This window comes from Brassica rapa, chromosome A05 (genome assembly GCF_000309985.2).
Source record: "Brassica rapa cultivar Chiifu-401-42 chromosome A05, CAAS_Brap_v3.01, whole genome shotgun sequence".
NCBI lineage: Eukaryota > Viridiplantae > Streptophyta > Magnoliopsida > Brassicales > Brassicaceae > Brassica > Brassica rapa.
In genome coordinates, this window is record NC_024799.2 from 21,503,999 (window position 1) to 21,524,993 (window position 20,995).

The 20,995-nt window shown below is 37.8% G+C and overlaps 2 protein-coding genes across 3 annotated transcripts; one reads left to right on the forward strand and one right to left on the reverse strand.

The window, feature by feature from the left end:
* Positions 1-7,211: 7,211 nt before the first annotated feature.
* On the forward strand, positions 7,212-9,635 carry LOC103869571 (protein SAWADEE HOMEODOMAIN HOMOLOG 2). Its single transcript, XM_009147652.3, has 9 exons — positions 7,212-7,445; positions 7,723-7,808; positions 7,886-7,931; positions 8,038-8,170; positions 8,347-8,422; positions 8,546-8,597; positions 8,688-8,831; positions 8,909-9,028; positions 9,167-9,635. Exons 1-9 carry the CDS (start codon positions 7,392-7,394, stop codon positions 9,422-9,424), a joined length of 969 nt encoding a protein of 322 aa, XP_009145900.1. The 5' UTR covers positions 7,212-7,391; the 3' UTR covers positions 9,425-9,635.
* A 3,092-nt stretch (positions 9,636-12,727) lies between these two features.
* Positions 12,728-17,369, reverse strand: LOC103869573. Of its 2 annotated transcripts, none has more exons than XM_009147653.3 (13): positions 17,138-17,369; positions 16,658-17,036; positions 16,125-16,199; positions 15,917-16,024; positions 15,686-15,808; positions 15,465-15,590; positions 15,245-15,388; positions 14,738-15,157; positions 14,521-14,655; positions 14,205-14,417; positions 13,880-14,131; positions 13,672-13,800; positions 12,728-13,597 (listed from the first exon to the last, which is right to left on the reverse strand). In XM_009147653.3, exons 2-13 carry the CDS (start codon positions 16,850-16,852, stop codon positions 13,013-13,015), a joined length of 2,505 nt encoding a protein of 834 aa, XP_009145901.2. In that variant the 5' UTR covers positions 16,853-17,036; positions 17,138-17,369; the 3' UTR covers positions 12,728-13,012. The 2 variants fall into 2 exon arrangements, with proteins under 2 accessions (XP_009145901.2, XP_009145902.2); XM_009147654.3 differs by having other exon boundaries at positions 17,172-17,287.
* Positions 17,370-20,995: the final 3,626 nt, after the last annotated feature.

Here is a 20,995-nt window from a genome sequence, read left to right on the forward strand (position 1 = left end):
CAAAACATCTTTCAATCCGGAAACGCTAAGGAAAGCGTACATCCTCCTCTTCCACAATGAGAAATCCCCATCACCATCGAATCTTTCGATATTGCACTTCGTCCCTGCCATCTCCGATCAATCTCGAAAGAAAACGCCTCTTTCTCCGATTCGCAGATCTTGCGAACCTGGCTCTGATACCACTTTTGTTAGATCGGAGCTCTTGTGTTCGTTAATCGATTCGATCTAAGCTATAGCAAAAGAAAGAATGAAATAAGCAACGAAGACACAAACGTTGGTGACCCGGAGTTCACCGCACTCCTCCGACGTGGAGGAGCCGCTATTCTCGCCGGGGCTGGACGGTACCAGCAAATGCACTAGATGAGATCTTAGCTCAATACGAGCTCTTGAGATACAACAATGGCGTCTTCTACTCTCCGCCCTTCTCTCTCTCTCTTATCTCTATCTAAGCTCTCTCTCTCTATGCTGTTACAACTCTTATCAGCCTTATCCTAAAGAGAGCGTAATACGACTTTATATACTAGCCGTTTACATTATAGTCACGTGATAAACTTGTGACTATCCGGTTAGACTTAACCGTCAAACCAATCTTCAATCTGAATCCTTGATTGAACCGGGTAACGTTGAGCTGATTAGGAACACCTCATCTCAACATTCTATTTAGTGGCGGATGTACATACAGTGGCTTGGGGGCAGCTGCCCACAGTTTAAATGATCCATAAGCAACAGCTGCGATCAACTTTGATAATACATTAAAATGCAATTTGTAATTCAGGAATTTTCGAACCTCATGGCGTTGCATAGCAATGGAACGTTTCAATGCTTTGCTTTTGTCAAGGAGATTTCTCGGTCTCTGGTAATTCTTTCCACGGTAATAAATAAGTGCAAACCCTTTAGGAACATTTTCTATGGCCACAAGAACTCCACCGCTCTCGTATTCTAGTAACCGAGCTGTGTTTTCAACAAACGCAAGACTCTTCTTGTAACGGCCCGGTTCCTAGCCCAAAAATTTTCTTAAGGAGAGCCCGTTAAGACTGCAGCCCATTAGGGTAAATGACCTAGGGTTCCCTCCTTTTCCTATAAATAAAGCTGCCTCCTCTCATTTTTCTCTCATTCTGAAACTAGAGCGAAGCTCTGCAGAGATTTAGAGAGACTAGAAAACCCTAGCCGTCAAGCTTCCCTTTTCCTCTTCTCTCTTCTTCTCTCACGCCTCCTCTCTCTCCCTCTCCCTCTCCTTTCTCTTTCCGTTGGTTCTCTTCCTCTCTCCTCGCCGTGAGTCCCCCGAGAGCAAGCCGAGCCGCCGGTGGTGGTGGTGGTGGTCGTCCAAGTGGTGATGGGGTGATCGTCCGAGTGTGGTGATGGTGGTGGATGTGTGGTGTTGTGGTGGTGACCAGATCTCGTCTCTCTTGTTTACTTGTTCCAGATCTGTTCAGATCTCATCCCCTTTGTCTCCTGTTCCAGATCCAGATCCAGATCTAGGCTAAGGTGGAGTGTTTCGAACCCAACCTTCTTTCATGGTTCTGTATACTCCTATATGTTGGAGTTAGGTTTGCTTAGACCCTGTTTGGGAGTTAGGTTGATAGTACATGGTATTGCTAGGATGATAGATGAATGGATCATGATGCATAAGAACCCTCATACTGATAAATGGGACTTGATGAACTGAATTGAATTGTTGTGGTAATGGTTGATTGGTAGTTGATACTTGTATGTTTGGTTGTGATGTCCCATGTGTTGTTGTGATTGAAGTTAGGATGCTAGAGAGAAATAAATGCTAGGATGATAGGTGAGCAGTGATTATAAAAGTTATTGAAGTAGAACTTGAATGCGATGTGTATTGTGTGTGACACCGATAACGGGTGGCGTCTAGTGATTGAGTCCAAGTACAAGTATGAATGAAAAGGGGAGTAATTGGGAATGAGAAGGGTTAAGTGGAAACGATAAGGAAGTGAAAGGATAAGTAAAAGTATGAAAGAATGATGTTAAGGTTAAGCATGGGTGGGAAAGCATATAGAGAGTCTAAGGAAAGTAGGTGGGGTAAGTAGTCCACGCTAGGTATCCATAGGAGATGTGGCGAATCCACATGAATATGGAAGCACCCATAGGAGATGTGGCCAATCCACATGAATATGGGGTAGAAGCCTAGTGGGGGGCTACCCACTGAGGAAAAGTATGTGTGGTAGCAGTTCACGCTAGGTATCCATAGGAGATGTGGCGAATCCACATGAATATGGAAGCACCCATAGGAGATGTGGCGAATCCACATGAATATGGGGTAGAAGCCTAGTTGGGACTACCCACTGATGAAAAGAACGTGTGCCAACCGCGAGAGGCGGGATATAAAAACGTGCATCATGGTCGGGTAACGGGGAGTTAAAGGTGTCATAGGATCGAGTTGGACTGGTAAGATGAGTCGGTTAAGTCTAGGGTTTGACCTGTGTGGCAATGAGTGAGATCATTGTATTGATTGATCACTAGGTTGTTAGAAATGAATGGAAGTTAATGTGGAAATTACAGATGACGATAGGAAATGATAAAATGCATTAACTGATTGTAGTGGCTAGTCGGTCCTAGTTCCCGCATAGAGTAGTATAGAGTGTCATGCGGGCAGGCTGGTCTAGAGCCACTTCACTGAGTAACTTGTTGCTCACCCCTCCATTTCCATTTTTTCCTGTGCGCAGGACTGTAAGTAGAAGTATATGGATGTGGGTGTGACGGTATTTCAAAGAAGGTTATGCGCTCGTCTCTCGGGACCAGTAACGGGATACGTAGGGTTGTCTAAATGAGTAGACACGTGTCCATAACGCCCCTTCGATAACCCCGGTCGGACGCCGGGGGATCGGGCTGTTACAATTGGTATCAGAGCGGGTTAAGATCCCTTAGTTCTGTCCTAAGGGATCAGCATTTCCGACGTTTTCGAAAAAAAAAAAAAAAAAAAAAAAAAAAAAAAAAAAACTTGTTTTCATTAAAAGAAAAGAGTTTGTAAAAGTTTTGTTTCTTCTAACACTCCTGGAAATGATTTCAAAACCACCCATTATATCTATACGTTATTATGATTTTGATCGGATCCATTGTATTTGCAAAATTTCTTTTTGAGCTTAATTCATTCATTGGTTTTTAAAAGATCCCCGAGCAAAGTTGTTCTCGCCTTGTGTGCCTCCCTTGTATGATGTGTGATTGTGTGAGTTCCTTTTGTTATCGGATGTTAAGTTTGGAAGTCTAGGGCTTGGAATTCGGGGACGAATTCCGATTAACAGGGGAGAATTGTAACGGCCCGGTTCCTAGCCCAAAAATTTTCTTAAGGAGAGCCCGTTAAGACTGCAGCCCATTAGGGTAAATGACCTAGGGTTCCCTCCTTTTCCTATAAATAAAGCTGCCTCCTCTCATTTTTCTCTCATTCTGAAACTAGAGCGAAGCTCTGCAGAGATTTAGAGAGACTAGAAAACCCTAGCCGTCAAGCTTCCCTTTTCCTCTTCTCTCTTCTTCTCTCACGCCTCCTCTCTCTCCCTCTCCCTCTCCTTTCTCTTTCCGTTGGTTCTCTTCCTCTCTCCTCGCCGTGAGTCCCCCGAGAGCAAGCCGAGCCGCCGGTGGTGGTGGTGGTGGTCGTCCAAGTGGTGATGGGGTGATCGTCCGAGTGTGGTGATGGTGGTGGATGTGTGGTGTTGTGGTGGTGACCAGATCTCGTCTCTCTTGTTTACTTGTTCCAGATCTGTTCAGATCTCATCCCCTTTGTCTCCTGTTCCAGATCCAGATCCAGATCTAGGCTAAGGTGGAGTGTTTCGAACCCAACCTTCTTTCATGGTTCTGTATACTCCTATATGTTGGAGTTAGGTTTGCTTAGACCCTGTTTGGGAGTTAGGTTGATAGTACATGGTATTGCTAGGATGATAGATGAATGGATCATGATGCATAAGAACCCTCATACTGATAAATGGGACTTGATGAACTGAATTGAATTGTTGTGGTAATGGTTGATTGGTAGTTGATACTTGTATGTTTGGTTGTGATGTCCCATGTGTTGTTGTGATTGAAGTTAGGATGCTAGAGAGAAATAAATGCTAGGATGATAGGTGAGCAGTGATTATAAAAGTTATTGAAGTAGAACTTGAATGCGATGTGTATTGTGTGTGACACCGATAACGGGTGGCGTCTAGTGATTGAGTCCAAGTACAAGTATGAATGAAAAGGGGAGTAATTGGGAATGAGAAGGGTTAAGTGGAAACGATAAGGAAGTGAAAGGATAAGTAAAAGTATGAAAGAATGATGTTAAGGTTAAGCATGGGTGGGAAAGCATATAGAGAGTCTAAGGAAAGTAGGTGGGGTAAGTAGTCCACGCTAGGTATCCATAGGAGATGTGGCGAATCCACATGAATATGGAAGCACCCATAGGAGATGTGGCCAATCCACATGAATATGGGGTAGAAGCCTAGTGGGGGGCTACCCACTGAGGAAAAGTATGTGTGGCAGCAGTTCACGCTAGGTATCCATAGGAGATGTGGCGAATCCACATGAATATGGAAGCACCCATAGGAGATGTGGCGAATCCACATGAATATGGGGTAGAAGCCTAGTTGGGACTACCCACTGATGAAAAGAACGTGTGCCAACCGCGAGAGGCGGGATATAAAAACGTGCATCATGGTCGGGTAACGGGGAGTTAAAGGTGTCATAGGATCGAGTTGGACTGGTAAGATGAGTCGGTTAAGTCTAGGGTTTGACCTGTGTGGCAATGAGTGAGATCATTGTATTGATTGATCACTAGGTTGTTAGAAATGAATGGAAGTTAATGTGGAAATTACAGATGACGATAGGAAATGATAAAATGCATTAACTGATTGTAGTGGCTAGTCGGTCCTAGTTCCCGCATAGAGTAGTATAGAGTGTCATGCGGGCAGGCTGGTCTAGAGCCACTTCACTGAGTAACTTGTTGCTCACCCCTCCATTTCCATTTTTTCCTGTGCGCAGGACTGTAAGTAGAAGTATATGGATGTGGGTGTGACGGTATTTCAAAGAAGGTTATGCGCTCGTCTCTCGGGACCAGTAACGGGATACGTAGGGTTGTCTAAATGAGTAGACACGTGTCCATAACGCCCCTTCGATAACCCCGGTCGGACGCCGGGGGATCGGGCTGTTACACTTCTGTTTCGATATAAGCTTCACTAGTTCTCTGTGCTTCCAATGCAGATGCATATTCTCGATCACCCCATCGAAAACACCACGGATACTGATAGAGTTACAGAACCGAACCGACACGTCTCAAACCAAACCAAGTCTCCAAACCGAAATACACTACGTAATTGATAACGTAGAATATTTATTGTTTCTTTTATGCATTTTGTTTCAGTTGATAATAAGAAGAGAATAGGTCTTCCTTGTATATAGGAAACCATCTCCTCCACTTTCCCTTAATTCCCATGTTGAAAGGAGTTACGACTCCACTTTGTTTCTGTATATTCTCTATTTAAATGAATGAAAAAGCCAAAAAGAGGCAATCTTAATTGCCCAAAAAGTATTGTGTTCTTCTTTGTTTTCAGTTTACTTGGTTCTCAAGCTTTGACCAAAAGTCATAGCTATCAGATACATGTTAGTTGGATCCATGCAAAGAGTGTTAAAAGGAGATATTTGTTACATTCTACTACAACCTCTCATTCACTGCAGCCGTAGAGGAAACTAAGTTAACAAGACTCACCTAAGGGTAAGTATGACTTCATCTTCAATCCCACTTTTTGGAACATGATTCTTTCTTCCTCGGAGATGACCTCATGTCACGAGCAAGCACTTCTTCACCACCACTCCTCCATCACCATCAACTTTCTCAACCTCTTGTTCTTCCACGTTCAAGACGGAGGCCATTTGTCGATCTGATCGGCGGTTCTTAATTATGACTTGGCGAACAATGTGACGGGAAGGTTTCGCAGACAATGGATAGAATAGAAACGCGTGAAGCGAAGAAGGAAGAGAGCTTCTCAGTGGCATTTCTGTAAATTTAAACGGAACCAAAGCCATGAAACAGTGCTTCAGCGAACTCTCTTAGCCATCGTTTAGATACAGAGAATTGTTTTTGCAGGCGGATAAACTGAAAAAAGAAAAAGAAAATCTAAATAATACTTTACCATATGGAGAAGATTTTATTTCGTACTAATATTGGGCCTATAAAATGGGCTTTTTACAATCCCGTTTTCCTATATATATATATACTAGGTTAAGATCCGCGCCTTGCGCGGAATGAACGTTATATATATAAATTATTTTATATAATATATTTATAACATATTATGAAATAATAAATATATATTAAATAATTAAAAAGTCATTATCTACTACTTATATAATTAAATTGGTGCGAACATATAAATAAATTTTATAAATTGAAAAAATATTTTTTCTATTTGATATGATATATAATTAAATTTAAATAATAGTAACATATATATGGTATAGTTTTAATATTAATATTTATTAGATGATATTTTTTGCTCATATTTTTTTTATCATTTGTATATGTTATAGCAAAAAGTCTAACACTATAACAAAATTTTCACTGTGGGATTAATGGTTTAAGTAATTTATAATATTTTTAAAAATTAAGTTGTCAATATTTTTTTCAAATATTTTATCAAAAAAATGTTCAAAATAAATTTTTAAATTAAGATATTTATGTATTTTATATGGCATATAGTTTAATTTAAAAGATACATATATTTATATATCTTTTATTTTTGATACTTATTAAATGAGACTTTCAACTTATACTATTTTTTAATTATTTGTATCATGTCATAACAAAAGTTTTAAATCATAGATCACAAAATTTGAATGTGAAACTTTTAACAGCTTTAGTAATTTATACTCGTTTTTAAAAATTCAAAATATAATATATAAATATTTTTTTTTAATTTTTATTATATAGTTACTATGATTGTTTAATTTATTTTAATAGCTTAAATTAAACAAATATAATTATAATACACACTTATTTTTATCAAATCTTTATTATTCAAAATCATTAATTGTCATATATACTTTAGCCACATTAGGCAATTCCGTAATTTTATTTAAGGAAATACTAAAGCACATTGATAATGTATTTATTGTGATTTAATAAAAAGCTTATTATATATTTAGATGTACCAACCTATTTTTCTAAGAATTCTAAGAATCATTCTAGTGATTCTAGTGATGACATGTGGCTACAAAAAAATGTTGCAATGCTTCTCAAATAATATATAGGGGATTAGAAACCGGGTTGGGTAAAAACAGGTTAAGTTTCGTTGTCGTGCGTGTCACCGGCGTTGCGTGATTGTGATTCACTGGCAAATTCAAAAATCTCCGATCGTTTTCACTTTCCGCCACCAATCTCCGTCCTTTTTTTCTCGTGAGACGAAGCTGCGATGGGTCGGCCTCCAAGTAATGGCAGTCCGGCGTTCCGGTTTAACATGGCTGAGGTTATTGAAATCTTTGATGTTATTCTCTTTGTAATTGAGTGAGAACTAATTTCTGGGGAAGCTTTTCTCTTTTTTTTTTTGATGGTTCATGATAGGTTTTTTTAAAAAAAATACTGAGTTTTTATCGATCAATTCAGTTTTCATCTTGTGAAAGTATTCCACTTTCTATCGTTTTGGTTCATAAGTGTTTTCATCTCTATCTGTTATAGTTGTATACCTTTGTGTTGAAGAAAAGGTTTTATCATGTTTGCTTTAGCTAATCTTCTGTGTTGATAAGGTAATGGAGATGGAGGGAATATTGTTACAGCATAATGTAGCAATGCCAAGTCGACATATTCTAGAAGATCTTGCTGACAAGTTTAGGTCTCTACTCCTTCCTTGTAGCTTTGTCTTAAAAAGCACTCGTGTTATATCATATAATAAGTGGTTACCTTCTTCAGTGAATCCGTGGAGCGGAAGGGGAAGATTGTTGTGCAGTTCAAACAAGTAATGTTTTTTTTTTTCTTTCAGGATTTTTAAAGTTTTTTTTTTTCTAGACAAGGGACTGTTGGAATTGCCTCTTAAGAAAGTGTTGTTTTTGTATCCATCACAGATATGGAACTGGTTCCAAAACAGGAGATATGCTCTAAGAGCAAGGGGGAATAAAGCTCCTGGGAAGCTTAATGTGTCTTCTTCCATGCCGCCCGGTGTGGATTCAACAAATCAGATGAGAAATGTGCTTTCAGGTATATTAGGTGCCTTGGATATATATTCAAATTGATTGAGAAGCTTATTCATTTGAATAAGTTTCATTGTTTTTTTTTCTCTTTCATTTTGAGTTTCTTATCCATAAATCTAGTTCAGTATGGGGCATATTTGCATAGATGCCATTTTTGTAATTGCTTACTGTTTATTCTCGTAGTTCCCGGTGTCATGAGGAGTGATTCGTACAAATCTTACTTGGAATTTGAAGCCAAATCTGCCAGGGACGGTGCATGGTAATTTTACTTTGGATTTGATTTTCAGTAGTTTTGGCTGACTTATGATACTTTTCTTCAACCTCATTACATTTTCCAGTGTTAATCTCTAATATGTATCTCTTTTGATTACTTACATTACAGGTATGATGTGCATAATTTTCTAGCTCATAGAAACTTGGAGACTGGTGATCCGGTAAATTCCTATCCAGTTTCTAGTTGACTACTTTGTTCTTTCCCTTGTTCGTTTTGCTTATAAACATATCTTTTCTGTTGGATATTTCAGGAAGTGCAGGTTCGATTTGCGGGTTTTGAAGTTGGAGAAGATGAATGGATAAAAGTCAAGAAGCACATAAGGCTACGATCACACCCATGTGAAGCATCAGAATGTGTTGCAGTTCTTGCTGGAGATCTCGTTCTTTGCTTCCAGGTTTAGAACTATGGTTTCTTAGCAATAAGTGTCATGTGAGTTTATCTCTGACTAGACTTTTGTTATGACATCTTCAGGAAGGTAAAGATCAAGCTCTCTATTTTGACGCCAAAGTTCTTGATGCACAAAGAAGAAGACACGATATCAGAGGTTGTCGTTGTAGGTTCTTGGTGCGTTACAGCCACGACCAGTCCGAGGTTGGACGCTCATCTTTCAAGCTATCTCTAACCATTTTCTTACCTGTCAGCTCCGTTTTGTTTCATGGTTTAAGAATCTGAAGCAAAACCCTCCTCCCCACTCACCTATTTTGGATTTATTTTCTTTTATCCCAACAGGAAATCGTTCCCTTGAGGAAGATTTGCCGGCGGCCTGAGACAGATTACAGGCTACAGCAACTTCACAGTTCTGCCAATGACTTTGCTAACTCGAATCACCTCCAGAAACCCGCTCCGGACGCGGCTGCAGCTCCACAATCCAGCGCATCAGTTCCCATTGTTGTACCCGAGAAGAAAGATCCGAGTTTGATCTCCGCTTCAGCCACTTCAGTTCAACCTGGCTCCAATGCAGCCACTGTCCCCGCTGGTTCTATGTAGGCTATCTGCTCTATCCCCATTTTGTGACCATATTCACAGTCACTAGCTAGAACTGTAGAGGTTAACTTGGCAGGAGCTTTTGTAAACTTACAGTATGACCAAGTCATCTAAAAACACTATCATGCCATTTTATTTAATCCTTCATGTATGATGGAATGATTATGGTCTAGTCCAGCTTATTCATCATCTATTGATGGTTTACTCTCTTGAACAAACAAACATGCTTGCAAGTTGTAACTTGTGGATCAAGATTATTAATGTGGTGAACTAAACATAGACTAGAGAACCATGAAATTGAATGCTTGTGTATTTCTCAGACTAGAAACAGAACAACAGCTTTTACAAACAATTACAAATGATTTAGTTGCTACTTAATAAGAATGGAAATAAAAACAAACTTACAGATGATGGTTTCTACCTTCTGTAACACAAAGGGCTGATCACATTCTCTTTGAACATTTTACCCAATGCCCTACATTCTATCTATATACACCATAGATTGTTTTTGTAGTTTGATCACAAACCAACTACACTACATCGGAGCTAGTAATCTCCGGCTATACGATCCACCTCCCGAACCTGACCTAGACCTGGACGGCGAATGAGACGGGGCTTGAACAGGGGACGAGTTAAGAATCTCCTTACCAAGATCTTTAATCTTGTTGATAAGCAGCGTTTGCTCTTGTCTGAAGCTGGACCAAATACTCTTCTTGTTCATCCTCCAAGCTGGAAAACTTGGCTTATTAATGGACCTAGTATTAGATTCGAGTTTATTATGGTTTCTGAGTTAACATCAATTGCTGATAAGTGGATTGGCTCTAGCCCTTTATATATTATTTAAGATTCTGTTAAATTCCCGATGTGAGATATTTTATTCCTAAAACCCTCCTCGAGATGATGACTCTTGTTTTAGAACATTTATACTCGGTCGAGTGAGTTCAGTAAAACATTTATACCCGGTTGAGAAGGTTAATTAGAAAAGTTGGATGAATTAGGCTTTTAAGGGTTTTTAGGATATACACTTTGATACCATGTTAGATTCTGGATTTATTATGGGCTTCCAAGTTAAAATCAACTAGATTTTGATCCGTGCGTCCGCGCGGATAATATGTTATACATTTTTATAAATTGTTCATTCACATTTCTAAATACATAGGCTATTTGGATATTTTTTAGATTCCTACACATCATAACCGAACTCACCCGACTCGGCCTCCGCTCATAAATTTATAATATCCAAACGGAGCCTAATTTTAAAACCTAAAAATCTTGATACATGAAAGAACTGATTCATACCCGAACATATACTTAAATACTAATGTCTGACTGATTATGTAACCGAATAAAAATGTTTTCTTAACTAGTTTGAATTTTTTTATCACGAAATAGAACAATTACATTCAAACCTTTAAGATTATTATGGTTAACACATAAAATATATGATACCAAATTATTATGATAAAGATAATTAATAAAGTAGTTATGAAGAGTTAAAATGGAGTATAAAAGATGTAATAAAGCAATTAAAATACATAAATTCTATTTTACATTTGTGTAATAAATGTTCTCGAATTATTTGAAAAATATAATAAATGAAGTGGTTAAGATTAATTTAAAAGGAATGATGAAGATGTAAGAAGAAATCACTTAAAATTAAGCAAGTATTGTCATGTACTTCAATTCTAATAGAATAGATTGGTGATAAGTGGATTGAGCATAATCCTTTATATATTACTTAAGATTTCCTTAAATTTCTAAGGTGAGATACTTTATTCATAATACCTATTGAATCTTGTTGATCAACATGTGGTTTTAGAGTAATTTTCTCTTCTTTTAGGTATAAGCTGACTAAACCTAGGGTTTTGATTTTCTAATTTTATATTGTTTTTCGTTAATTTAATCATGGAAAATTGCTGAAGACTCGCGTCAAAACGAAGTAGCAAAGTTTGGTTTGACATCCAGTGGACCACTGTGTCGTCTTTGATGAATCAATCGTATCAATCATGTCGAAATCGATATGTGTATCTTGTAAGTAATAACGAGTTTTTTTAGTACAGTTTTTGTTATGTTACTTAATTTGATGGTTACTATTGTTTTTTTTTTCAGATGAATCATAATAGAATTGATTCCGCCTGCCACTTTGAAATCGGTCAAACCTTTGAGTTCATTCAAAAAAATCAAGGTATTAATTCTTTAGTTACTTATTTCTTTTATTCTATATGTTAGATCGCTTGGTTAAATACTTAATTCTTCATTCTTTAAATAGAAGTGTGGTTATGGTTTTGTTTTAGACTATTTTGAATAACTATAAAAAGAAAAAAAGAAAGGAAAAAAGAAGAAGAACAAATAAACTGGTCTATTTTTCAATATTTGAAATCAAGAATGTTTCTTGATAATCTTTATTTAATTCTTTATGTATGATGAATAATTATGGTCTAGTCCAGTTTTTCATCATATGCTGATGATTATCTATTTATTGAACAAACAAACATGCTTTTTAGTTGTAACATCTTGGTCAAGGTGAGTCATTTAGATATGCAATTAATTACAATGGATTACTAGTTGATAACACGCGCACTTGCGCGCGCGAGATGAGTTTTTAATAATAATGTTTGATCATAAAAATCTTAATGTTCTGTAATAATTATAATTTTACAAAGTATAAAATCTATATAACACTCGAGCATGAATATAAGGTTGATAAATAATGTATGGGACCATAGTTGTTGATAAGTTTTTATTTTAATGTCCACAGTTTTAAATTTCGGTTTAAACTAACTTGCCCCATTACTAATATTTTTTCCCATAGAAAAATGATATGGAATTTTGATTGTGTGAGAATCAACTATCTTCCATGCCTTTTTATATGAACTAGACATGAGATAGTGAAATAATTGTCATTCATGTCTAGAGAATCACTGTTTATTACAGGAAATCTATACTTACTATATAAAAAATATATAATCTTTTATGGAATAAAATATTCTACTGATTCAAGCTCATTTATGCAACAACATACGTAACATACAGTATATCAATTTTTGTTCCTTTCAACATACAATTGCATTTATCAATTTTGAAAATTAATTGATAACATTATAGTCTTATAGTAATGAACGGTCCATGCAATAAATATGTTGTAATATTTCTAGTAACATAAGATTTTTTAACTAAAGGGTGTGAAGAACACTGAAGCTGACACCTAAACATTGAACTACATGTTATAATTTAAAAAAATGTTTCTCTTTAATATATAAGATCTTTAATATATATGAGATTAATGCGGTGAACTGAACTTAAGACTAGAGAAGAGAACCATGAGGTTGGAATAGTATACAGCTTCTCTAGTTTTCTGTAAATTATTTCTCAGACTAGAAACAGAATAACAGTTTTTACAAACAATTACAACTGCTTTAGTTGCTACTCAATAACAATGGAAATAAAAAACAAACTTACAGATGATGGTTTCTACCTTTCTGTAACACAAAGGGCTGATCACATTCTCTTTAAACATTTTATCCAATGCCCTACATATCTATCTATATACACCATAGATTGTTTTTGTAGGTTGATCACAAACCAACTACACTACATTGGCGCTGGTAATCTTAGCTGGCTATACGATCCACCTCCCGAACCAGACCCGGACCTAGACGGCAAATGAGACGTGGCTTGAACAGGGGAGGAGTTAAGAATCTCCTTACCAAGATCTTTAATCTTATTGATAAGCAGCATCTGCTCGGTCTGAAGCTGGACCAAATACTCTTCTTGCTCATCCTCCAAACTCTCCAGCTCTCCCAAAGCTTCACCAAGACCTTCGAGATCTCCATCGTCAATCAAATTCTGAAACTTTATCATCACCTGCTTCATCTGGTTAGACAGCAAGAGCGCTTTGTTGAACGGCGAGCTAGAGTCCGCGCTGGCTCTTCTTGGAGCCTCGGTGACTTTCCTCGTGACTCTGACACGGATCTCGCCACGTGTCACTCCTTGGAGAGGTATCCACTTGTCGGCTGTCTCGTTTGGCTTTAGCCGTTGGTATTCCACAACGCAGTTACCGATGCTTGAAGTTGGAAGCAGTGTGTTATGGTCTTTGACGTGTAGCTCCAAGGAGTTCCCATCATCTGGGAACTCCATGGTTTGGTTCCATTTGGGATGCAATGTCTTGTAAATAACCTGAAGAAAAAACACAAAAACAATAAAGTTTTGTCTTTATGTCTCTATTGAGTCCAAAACAGTTTATTCATTACCTTTGTCCTCTGTTTCTTCTCACCATACTGAACTCTAACATAAGGATCACTGGTTCCTCTAAGATCCGCGGCCACGAGATCCCGTGCTTCAACAAGAACCAGTTCAATCAAGCCTTTACTAGAATCCGCCTGCAAAAAAAGATAAACATCATTTAGGAAAAACAGAGGAAACAGAGTGGTGACATTTGCTTTCCTCAAGAACACTTACTTCACTATACTCAGGACTAAGAGCTTCAATCAAAAGCTCTATCTCTCCAGAACTAACTTCTTCAAGAGGAACCCATATATGCATCTCACTGTTACTAATCCCATGAAGACTCAACGTAGCAGTACCGATGTTGTCAGTGCCAAGCATCTCTTCTCTGTAGCATTTCACTTTCAGATATTCTTCTCCTGCTAACTCCTCAAACTCAAACTTCTCGTTCCACACACCATCTGCCGTCTTTGTCTTCTGTATAGTCTATTACACAAACAAGAAGAATATTAAACAAAAATGCTCACTTTACATGCAGAGTTACGCAGTGATTACTTACTTTCCCATACTGCAACTTGACATTAGCGTCGCATTTTCCACCCTTTGAAACAAGATTCTTCCCTGTTAAAACCGTGACGATTATCTTCCGACCGGTTTTCGAGAACAAGCTAGCCGATCCGTCCAGTGAGTGTAAAGAACTTGAGTGAACACTGTTCAAGCTATGTGAGCCATCAGAGAAGTGCCATTCCTTTAGAAGTAGCCGCACAGTCAACTAAAACAAAGACAACAAACAACAGTAAGGAGTTGAACTTGGAGAGTAATTTATACACTAATACATAAACAAACTTGGAGAGTAAGTGTATATATATATATACCTCGCTGGAGCTAACACCTTCAAAGGGAACAACCATCTCAACTTCTTGACCACAGAACTCAGCGTGTTTCGCTATCACACCGTTATCATATCCAACGGCCCAAAACATCGTAGAATCATCGTTAACGTATTTGAGCTGTTACATTTGAATAGAGAAGAAACATTTCAACGGCGACCAAAGGTTAGTAATTAGCAGTGTTATTGGTTCACTGTATTACCTTAACTTCGCAGCTAGCGAGACTGTCGTATCTGACACTTGCAGGATTATTCTCGTAGAGGTTAAACTTAAGCGTCCCTGTATTGTCGTGTAAGATCATGTTAAAAGTCGTCTGGTAAGCTGGATTGGGTCCTGTTCTCATCTCGGTTCTTCTAGACAGCTGTTCTAGCTCGACCTCCACGAATGTTTGTACAGGTTTGTTGCTGCTGCTGCTGCCACCGTTGCTACTTTCCGCAACGTCGGGACTTCTCGTGGAGGGGCTTCCGCGGAGGACGCTGCGGTGGAGATTGCTACCGGAGACTACTGTTACGTAGATGATTCCTCCGACTGCTGTTTTGTGAAGATCAGTGGCTGGTAACGAGAAGCATCCCCTACGTGGCTCCACCATCTTCTTGTTCAATGTTTCCGTTAGGATCTTTACCTGAAACGGGAAGAGAATTACGGTTTTACCCTTTTGGCGGTTAAAAAAAAACTAATATTATTTGGACAAAATGTAAGAGAAACAAACCAGCCAAGAGGAGACACCGGGAAGCTCAGTGGCGGGAAGAGATTGGCCACCGCCACCACCGAAAGCAACTCCGATTCTAACGTCAGGGTTAGATACAAAGGAATAGAGCATTGCTTTTCCTTCTAGAGTTGGTCTGATTAGTATCTGTAGAATAAATGAGTAAGACTCGCAAGTTTCAACGAAAAGACTAAAAGTTTAGACCAATAATAGTTACACTTACATCTCCTTTGATGCAAAGACTGTTGACAACGATTCTTGCTGTTCTGTTAAACGGTTTGGACAACTTGGCTTGGAGCAAGATGCTTAGATCAGATGTGTCCCAAGTGAAATCTAACCGCAAGATTTTCTAAACCGGTAGAGAAAAAGAGGTAAAGTATTAAGTCAAAAGCCAAACCTTTTTCTTGGAATATTTGCAGTAAAAAGAAAATGTAGTAAATGAACCTGTTCCCCTGATTGCGACCAACAAGCTCCGTTGAGTCCCAGCAAAGGAGGGCATGAGCCAAGAGAGAACTCCAATAACTGTATGTTTTCTATTAGTCTTGATCTTCGTTGCCTCAATCGTTTCTGCGATTTAGACAAAAAGATAAAACGATACACATTGTTTTAGCAGGAATCAACGGCTACAAAACATACTTTAGGTAGTAAGAGCAGACAGCTGAGAATGAATCTGACCTCAACCATAGAAGAAAATCTGAGAGAGAGTTTCTTGTTCATGAAGTTTAGCCAAATTTCAGACAGTAGTTTGTTCAGCCATTGGCAATGTTCCAATGGAGTTATAGTCTGCACACAAAGACAATCAAAGGAGTCTTGTAAAAATGGAGCAATATAACAAAAGTTTCCAGGTAAAAATAACCAAAACTAGGGTAACAAGAATTCTCACCGTAGCATTGAACACGTTTTGCTTCCACTTCCTGGTTAAATCTTCTGCAAGTATTGCCCTTTGGTAACTCCCATACTGCAGTAAAACAACATATGAACAAACATTAAACCTCAATATCTTAATTATGTGTGCATATGAACAAACTGACTAAAGCTCCTGAAAATTCACCATGTTTAACTTAAGAAACCTACACAAAACATTCTAGCAAGTAAATAGTAACATAAGTAAGGTTCAAACTCAAATATATTTATATATATAAAGATTGTCACTCTTCCATGTTAAGCAACTTACCATAACTATTTCGAAAGATCAAACACTTTTGGGTATATAGGACAAGCTTGTAAAAGTTAAGTACAAACGAAAAGGCATAAAGCCTCCAACTTTATCTCAGGATTCTATAACAATATCCATTAACCATTAAATTAACCTTTTAAAGGGACAAACTAAAACAAGAAAAAGACTTTTATCTATATGTAAGCTTGAATCCAGAAAGCAAATCAAAAACAGGAAAAAAGGAAGTGTGGGTGGATTACCTGAAGAGAAGCCCAAACAGCTACAACGAGAGGAACCCAGTTGGAGAAAGCGAAGACCCATCTCTCAATCGCCCAGAAAGCTAACACCAAAGGAACCAGCAACAACAGAGAATGTCTCTCAGCAACTAGATGATTGAAAAACTCTCTTGCAGCTTCGGTGTTTATGAAACCTTTCCTCTTTATTCTCCGAACCATCTTCTTCAAATTTGCTTCCAAGCTTCTTCAAGGATCCATGCCTCAGAATCTAAAAGATTTCTGAGTTGAGTTTGGAATCTAAAGAGTTTTAAAAGAGAAAGAAAGAACTTTTCTTTAAGCTCCCAACATTTGATTTGTTCAACAAGCTTCACAGATCCACGGTGGGTTGAGATATTTATATTTTCTGCACAAGTGGACGAAGAAAGAACAGTAAATAATCTGGGAAAGAAAAAAAAAACTGAAAAAAAGTCTGTGGGAAGAAGTTTCGAATAATAAGAATGGTACTCTTTCAGACAAGAACTCCGATCTCCCAAGTTACCTGTCGGTAACTCTTAGCTTCTGGTAACGGATCTTTAGACAGCATCAACTGTGTGACAAAAGAGTCCTCCCATAATTTCTGCCTTTTTCTAATTTATTTACGAGAAAAAAAAAACTCAAAGAAAGACTTTAAAAGTCTTCTTATATTTTATATAGAAATATAATCCATTATAGTTATAGAAAAAGAAATATAATCCATTAGTATTACCACGTATGATTCTGTTTACCAAAGTATAAGATTTTTCATAAAAAGTTAAACAGAATCAAACGTGGTAATTATAATAATATTATTAAAAAGTTATTAGAAAAAGAACAGAAAAACTTTAAGAAAGACCTTAACAGCATTATTATATTATATAGAAATATAATCCATTTGTAATAAAGATGACTCTGCCAATAAAATTAAAAGATATTTTTCATGAAAATTGAAATAGGATAAAACGTGGTAATGATAAGGGATAGTATAAAAAAATATCAGAATACAAACAAAGAAGGGGAATGGTAGACTTCTCTCTCTCTCTCAGATTCTGAGAGATTGTAAGTCGTGGTGGTTCCCCTCCGAACAGAGCTTACCGGTTCTGGTACACGGTGGTCCCCTCGACAGTTGTGTAGCCGGCTTTGTTTCCGGCGGTTCGCGCTCCTTTTGGCGAAACTGTCCGGCGTTTGACCTTCTTTACGGTGGAGAAGAATTGATGGCGGTGAGTGCTCTGTCTTGAGCCGGTTCATTCGCATGCGGTGTTTGAGGTATGTGTCGGGTTTGTGGTGATTGTGGACCTCAGCATGGATGAGATTTCGATCTCGTTTCGATTGATCTCTCTAACACGTTTGATTGAAGAAGCTGTTTCCAACAAACTTCCAATACTGTCGTTGGAGGTGGATATGGTATTTCTGGTTAAGGTCCTGGGTGATTTCGGTGTTATCGTTCTGATTTCGGTGTGTTCCGGCGAAGCTCGCGGTTGTTTCTCCGTTTCCGCCGACATTATCCTCGAGTTTGGTCTCGTTCGGTGACGATGGCTGTTTGTGTGACGCGTGGCCTTGTTGTTTTGGGGCTGACACGTGTCTTTGACGTGTAATTGTCGGCTTGCCCGACCTAGTTTTGGGCCTGAGGCCGTTGTGTTTTTTGTTTTTGTTTTGTTTAGTCCGTTGATTTTGACTTTCAGGATTGGGCCTTTCTGTATAGTTTTTTGGTATTTGGGCTTGGCCCATTTAATAAAATATAGATGGCAAAAAAAAAAAAAATCTGATAGATGAACACCTCCTCGAATTGATGTCTTTTATAAATACAATCCATTGATTGATATCAATATAAATAAAGTTTACTTGGTCCCAAGTCAAACGGAGAGATCACGACCGTTTGAAAATAACAGGAAAAAGTACTGACCGTCCGATATGCCTGCCGTCCGTTATTGACTGTTCACTTCACTGGTCATAGTCTACACACCTTCACCTTTGACTTTTCAGATAACCTAAAAGACGCGTCATGGACCAGATCCGAGCGGCACGTTTTGTTCTATCCTTTGTATAGTATAGTCTCTTCGTCAAAGGACTAAGATAACTCTGAAGCGTTTCTAATTTCAGATCTAAAGACATATCTATATACCTCAGATCTAAGCAACACAGGTTAAATAACATTTTTTTCTTCAACGCATTGGGTTAGATTTAAATTATATTTTATATTTTAGACATATAGCCTTTGTTTAATAATGGATCTTAATCAGCCAACTCCAAATCTATAAACATTTGTTGCTATTAAATGAATGCGATTAGATATAACAGGTTCAGAATAAGTAAAGAGTCATTTCGCTCAACCCCCTAATTATTGACATGTTTTTCGTTTTATTTAATGTTATTGAAACTGGAGGTCCTTCCGTCGAAATCAGTGCGAGTAGCTTTATATGCAGAGCCGTGCCTGGCTATAGGCTGGTCAAGCATCAGCTTGGGGCCAAAATTCAGACTAATAATTTTAGGGGCCAATTTTGTAGCATGAGTTGCCTATAGCACAGCTGGTAACCGTGACTTTTATTACTCTAAGGTCGTGGGTTCAAACCCAGCTATAGAATTTTAAACCTTTTTTCTGAAATTAATAATTTGTGGGCCAAAAAAAATTTCCTGCTTAAGGGCCCACAATATTCAGGCACGGCCCTGTTTATATGTGATATACTATATCCTTTCCTGTCCTCATCTTTAGAAGCTAGAACTAGTAACACGACGTATGCGTTTAGTATATGTAAGAAATACCGATCCAAAACTTTTAAACTTTGTACCGTTAGTGAATATTACAAATCATGGTCTTGTTTAATAAAACAATATATATAAAATGTACGAAGTAGGAGTTGCTGAAGTTGGTAGGTTAGACAGCACTGCGTGAGTGCGATATTAAAAATTAAAATACATACACACAACTTGTCATCCAAAAAGTAGTATATACAATACAATATGAAAAGAAAAATATTTCATTTTATTAAACTATACCTATAAAGAATAATTAAAATCAACGTATAATTGAAAAGAACTATAAGTCAACGCATTGCACATTTCCCATTTTCTTTCAAAATAGGGCTTGGTATTTGCATACATACTGCAAAACTGGTGGAGACAATGGTGGATTAGTACATTTTGTCATCAAGAATTAGTACAATTTGTCTGCCATGATCCTTGTGTAGTCCCACAAATGTGTAATGCGTTGCTCGTCCTGATTACACATTTCTGAAAACTGTAAACATAAACTCATTGCCTCCGCCACTGGCACAACTACAACAACACCCCCCCCCCCCCCCCCCCCCCCCCCCCCCCTGCTTCAAGAAAATGAGATTTTACGTGACAAAAAGATGCTTCTTCGAGGAACATCTAATAGTTTTAAACCTCGATCGTGGGACAACACAAGGACCATGGCGGCTCAATCAGTTTGGTTTTGTCCTTATCTCGAGTTATCTTGGAGTTAATGTGAGAAAAGAAGGAAACGTGGGCTCTAAGAGAAGAGAAAAATTAATTGGGTGAGATCTTTAGGCTATGATACCATGATACAGCTTGTTTACTAGATACGTGTGTATTCACATTGTATTAATGTGGTATTTACATAACGAGGATTTACTATATATGGTGGAAGTAAGTTACATAACTAAATCATATATACATCACTGTCTAATATACTTAAATTCATCATCTCAATATGCTAGAGCTATAGCGTATATGGGACGATCTCAAGCAAACCTTAAAAGAGAGATTAATTCTCTCTAAGATGATGGCTTGAAGGCTATTCTCTTGTTTCATTTCTCAGCATTTTGATGCTCCTCCTTATACTAAACTAGAATGGTTTGTTTTCGTCTATTCTTCATATTGATTCATCGACAAGTACTAATCGTTTAAACAAAACCTGCAAACACTAATCAGGGGAAATGACTATAACACCATATATGGAAGTTGTATCTCACAAGAAACAGGTCACTGAAAATGAGGTTTCCTTTACACTTACAAACACGAAAATATAGGTGAAAACTACAAAAAGGAATGTAAACTTATCATCAGACAAGGTCATCACATGTTCCATTGTCAAATTCTCATACGGTGTACTAGATTCTCTGGAAGTAGCAGAGAATATGGGACGATGATCTCATACCCAAAGGCTGTAGTAAACTTGGGCCAGTGACTCAAAACAACAAAAGGTCTTTTGTTGTCCTCAAGTTGCAAAAACGAACTATTTGTTCCACCATTAAAGGTAACGGAACTAAACATAAGAAAATATGTGACTGATGTTTAAAGAAAAAGACATCAGGAATATGTTGATATTGAAATCTAATGATCTATCCTGGGATTTATGGAAGTTGA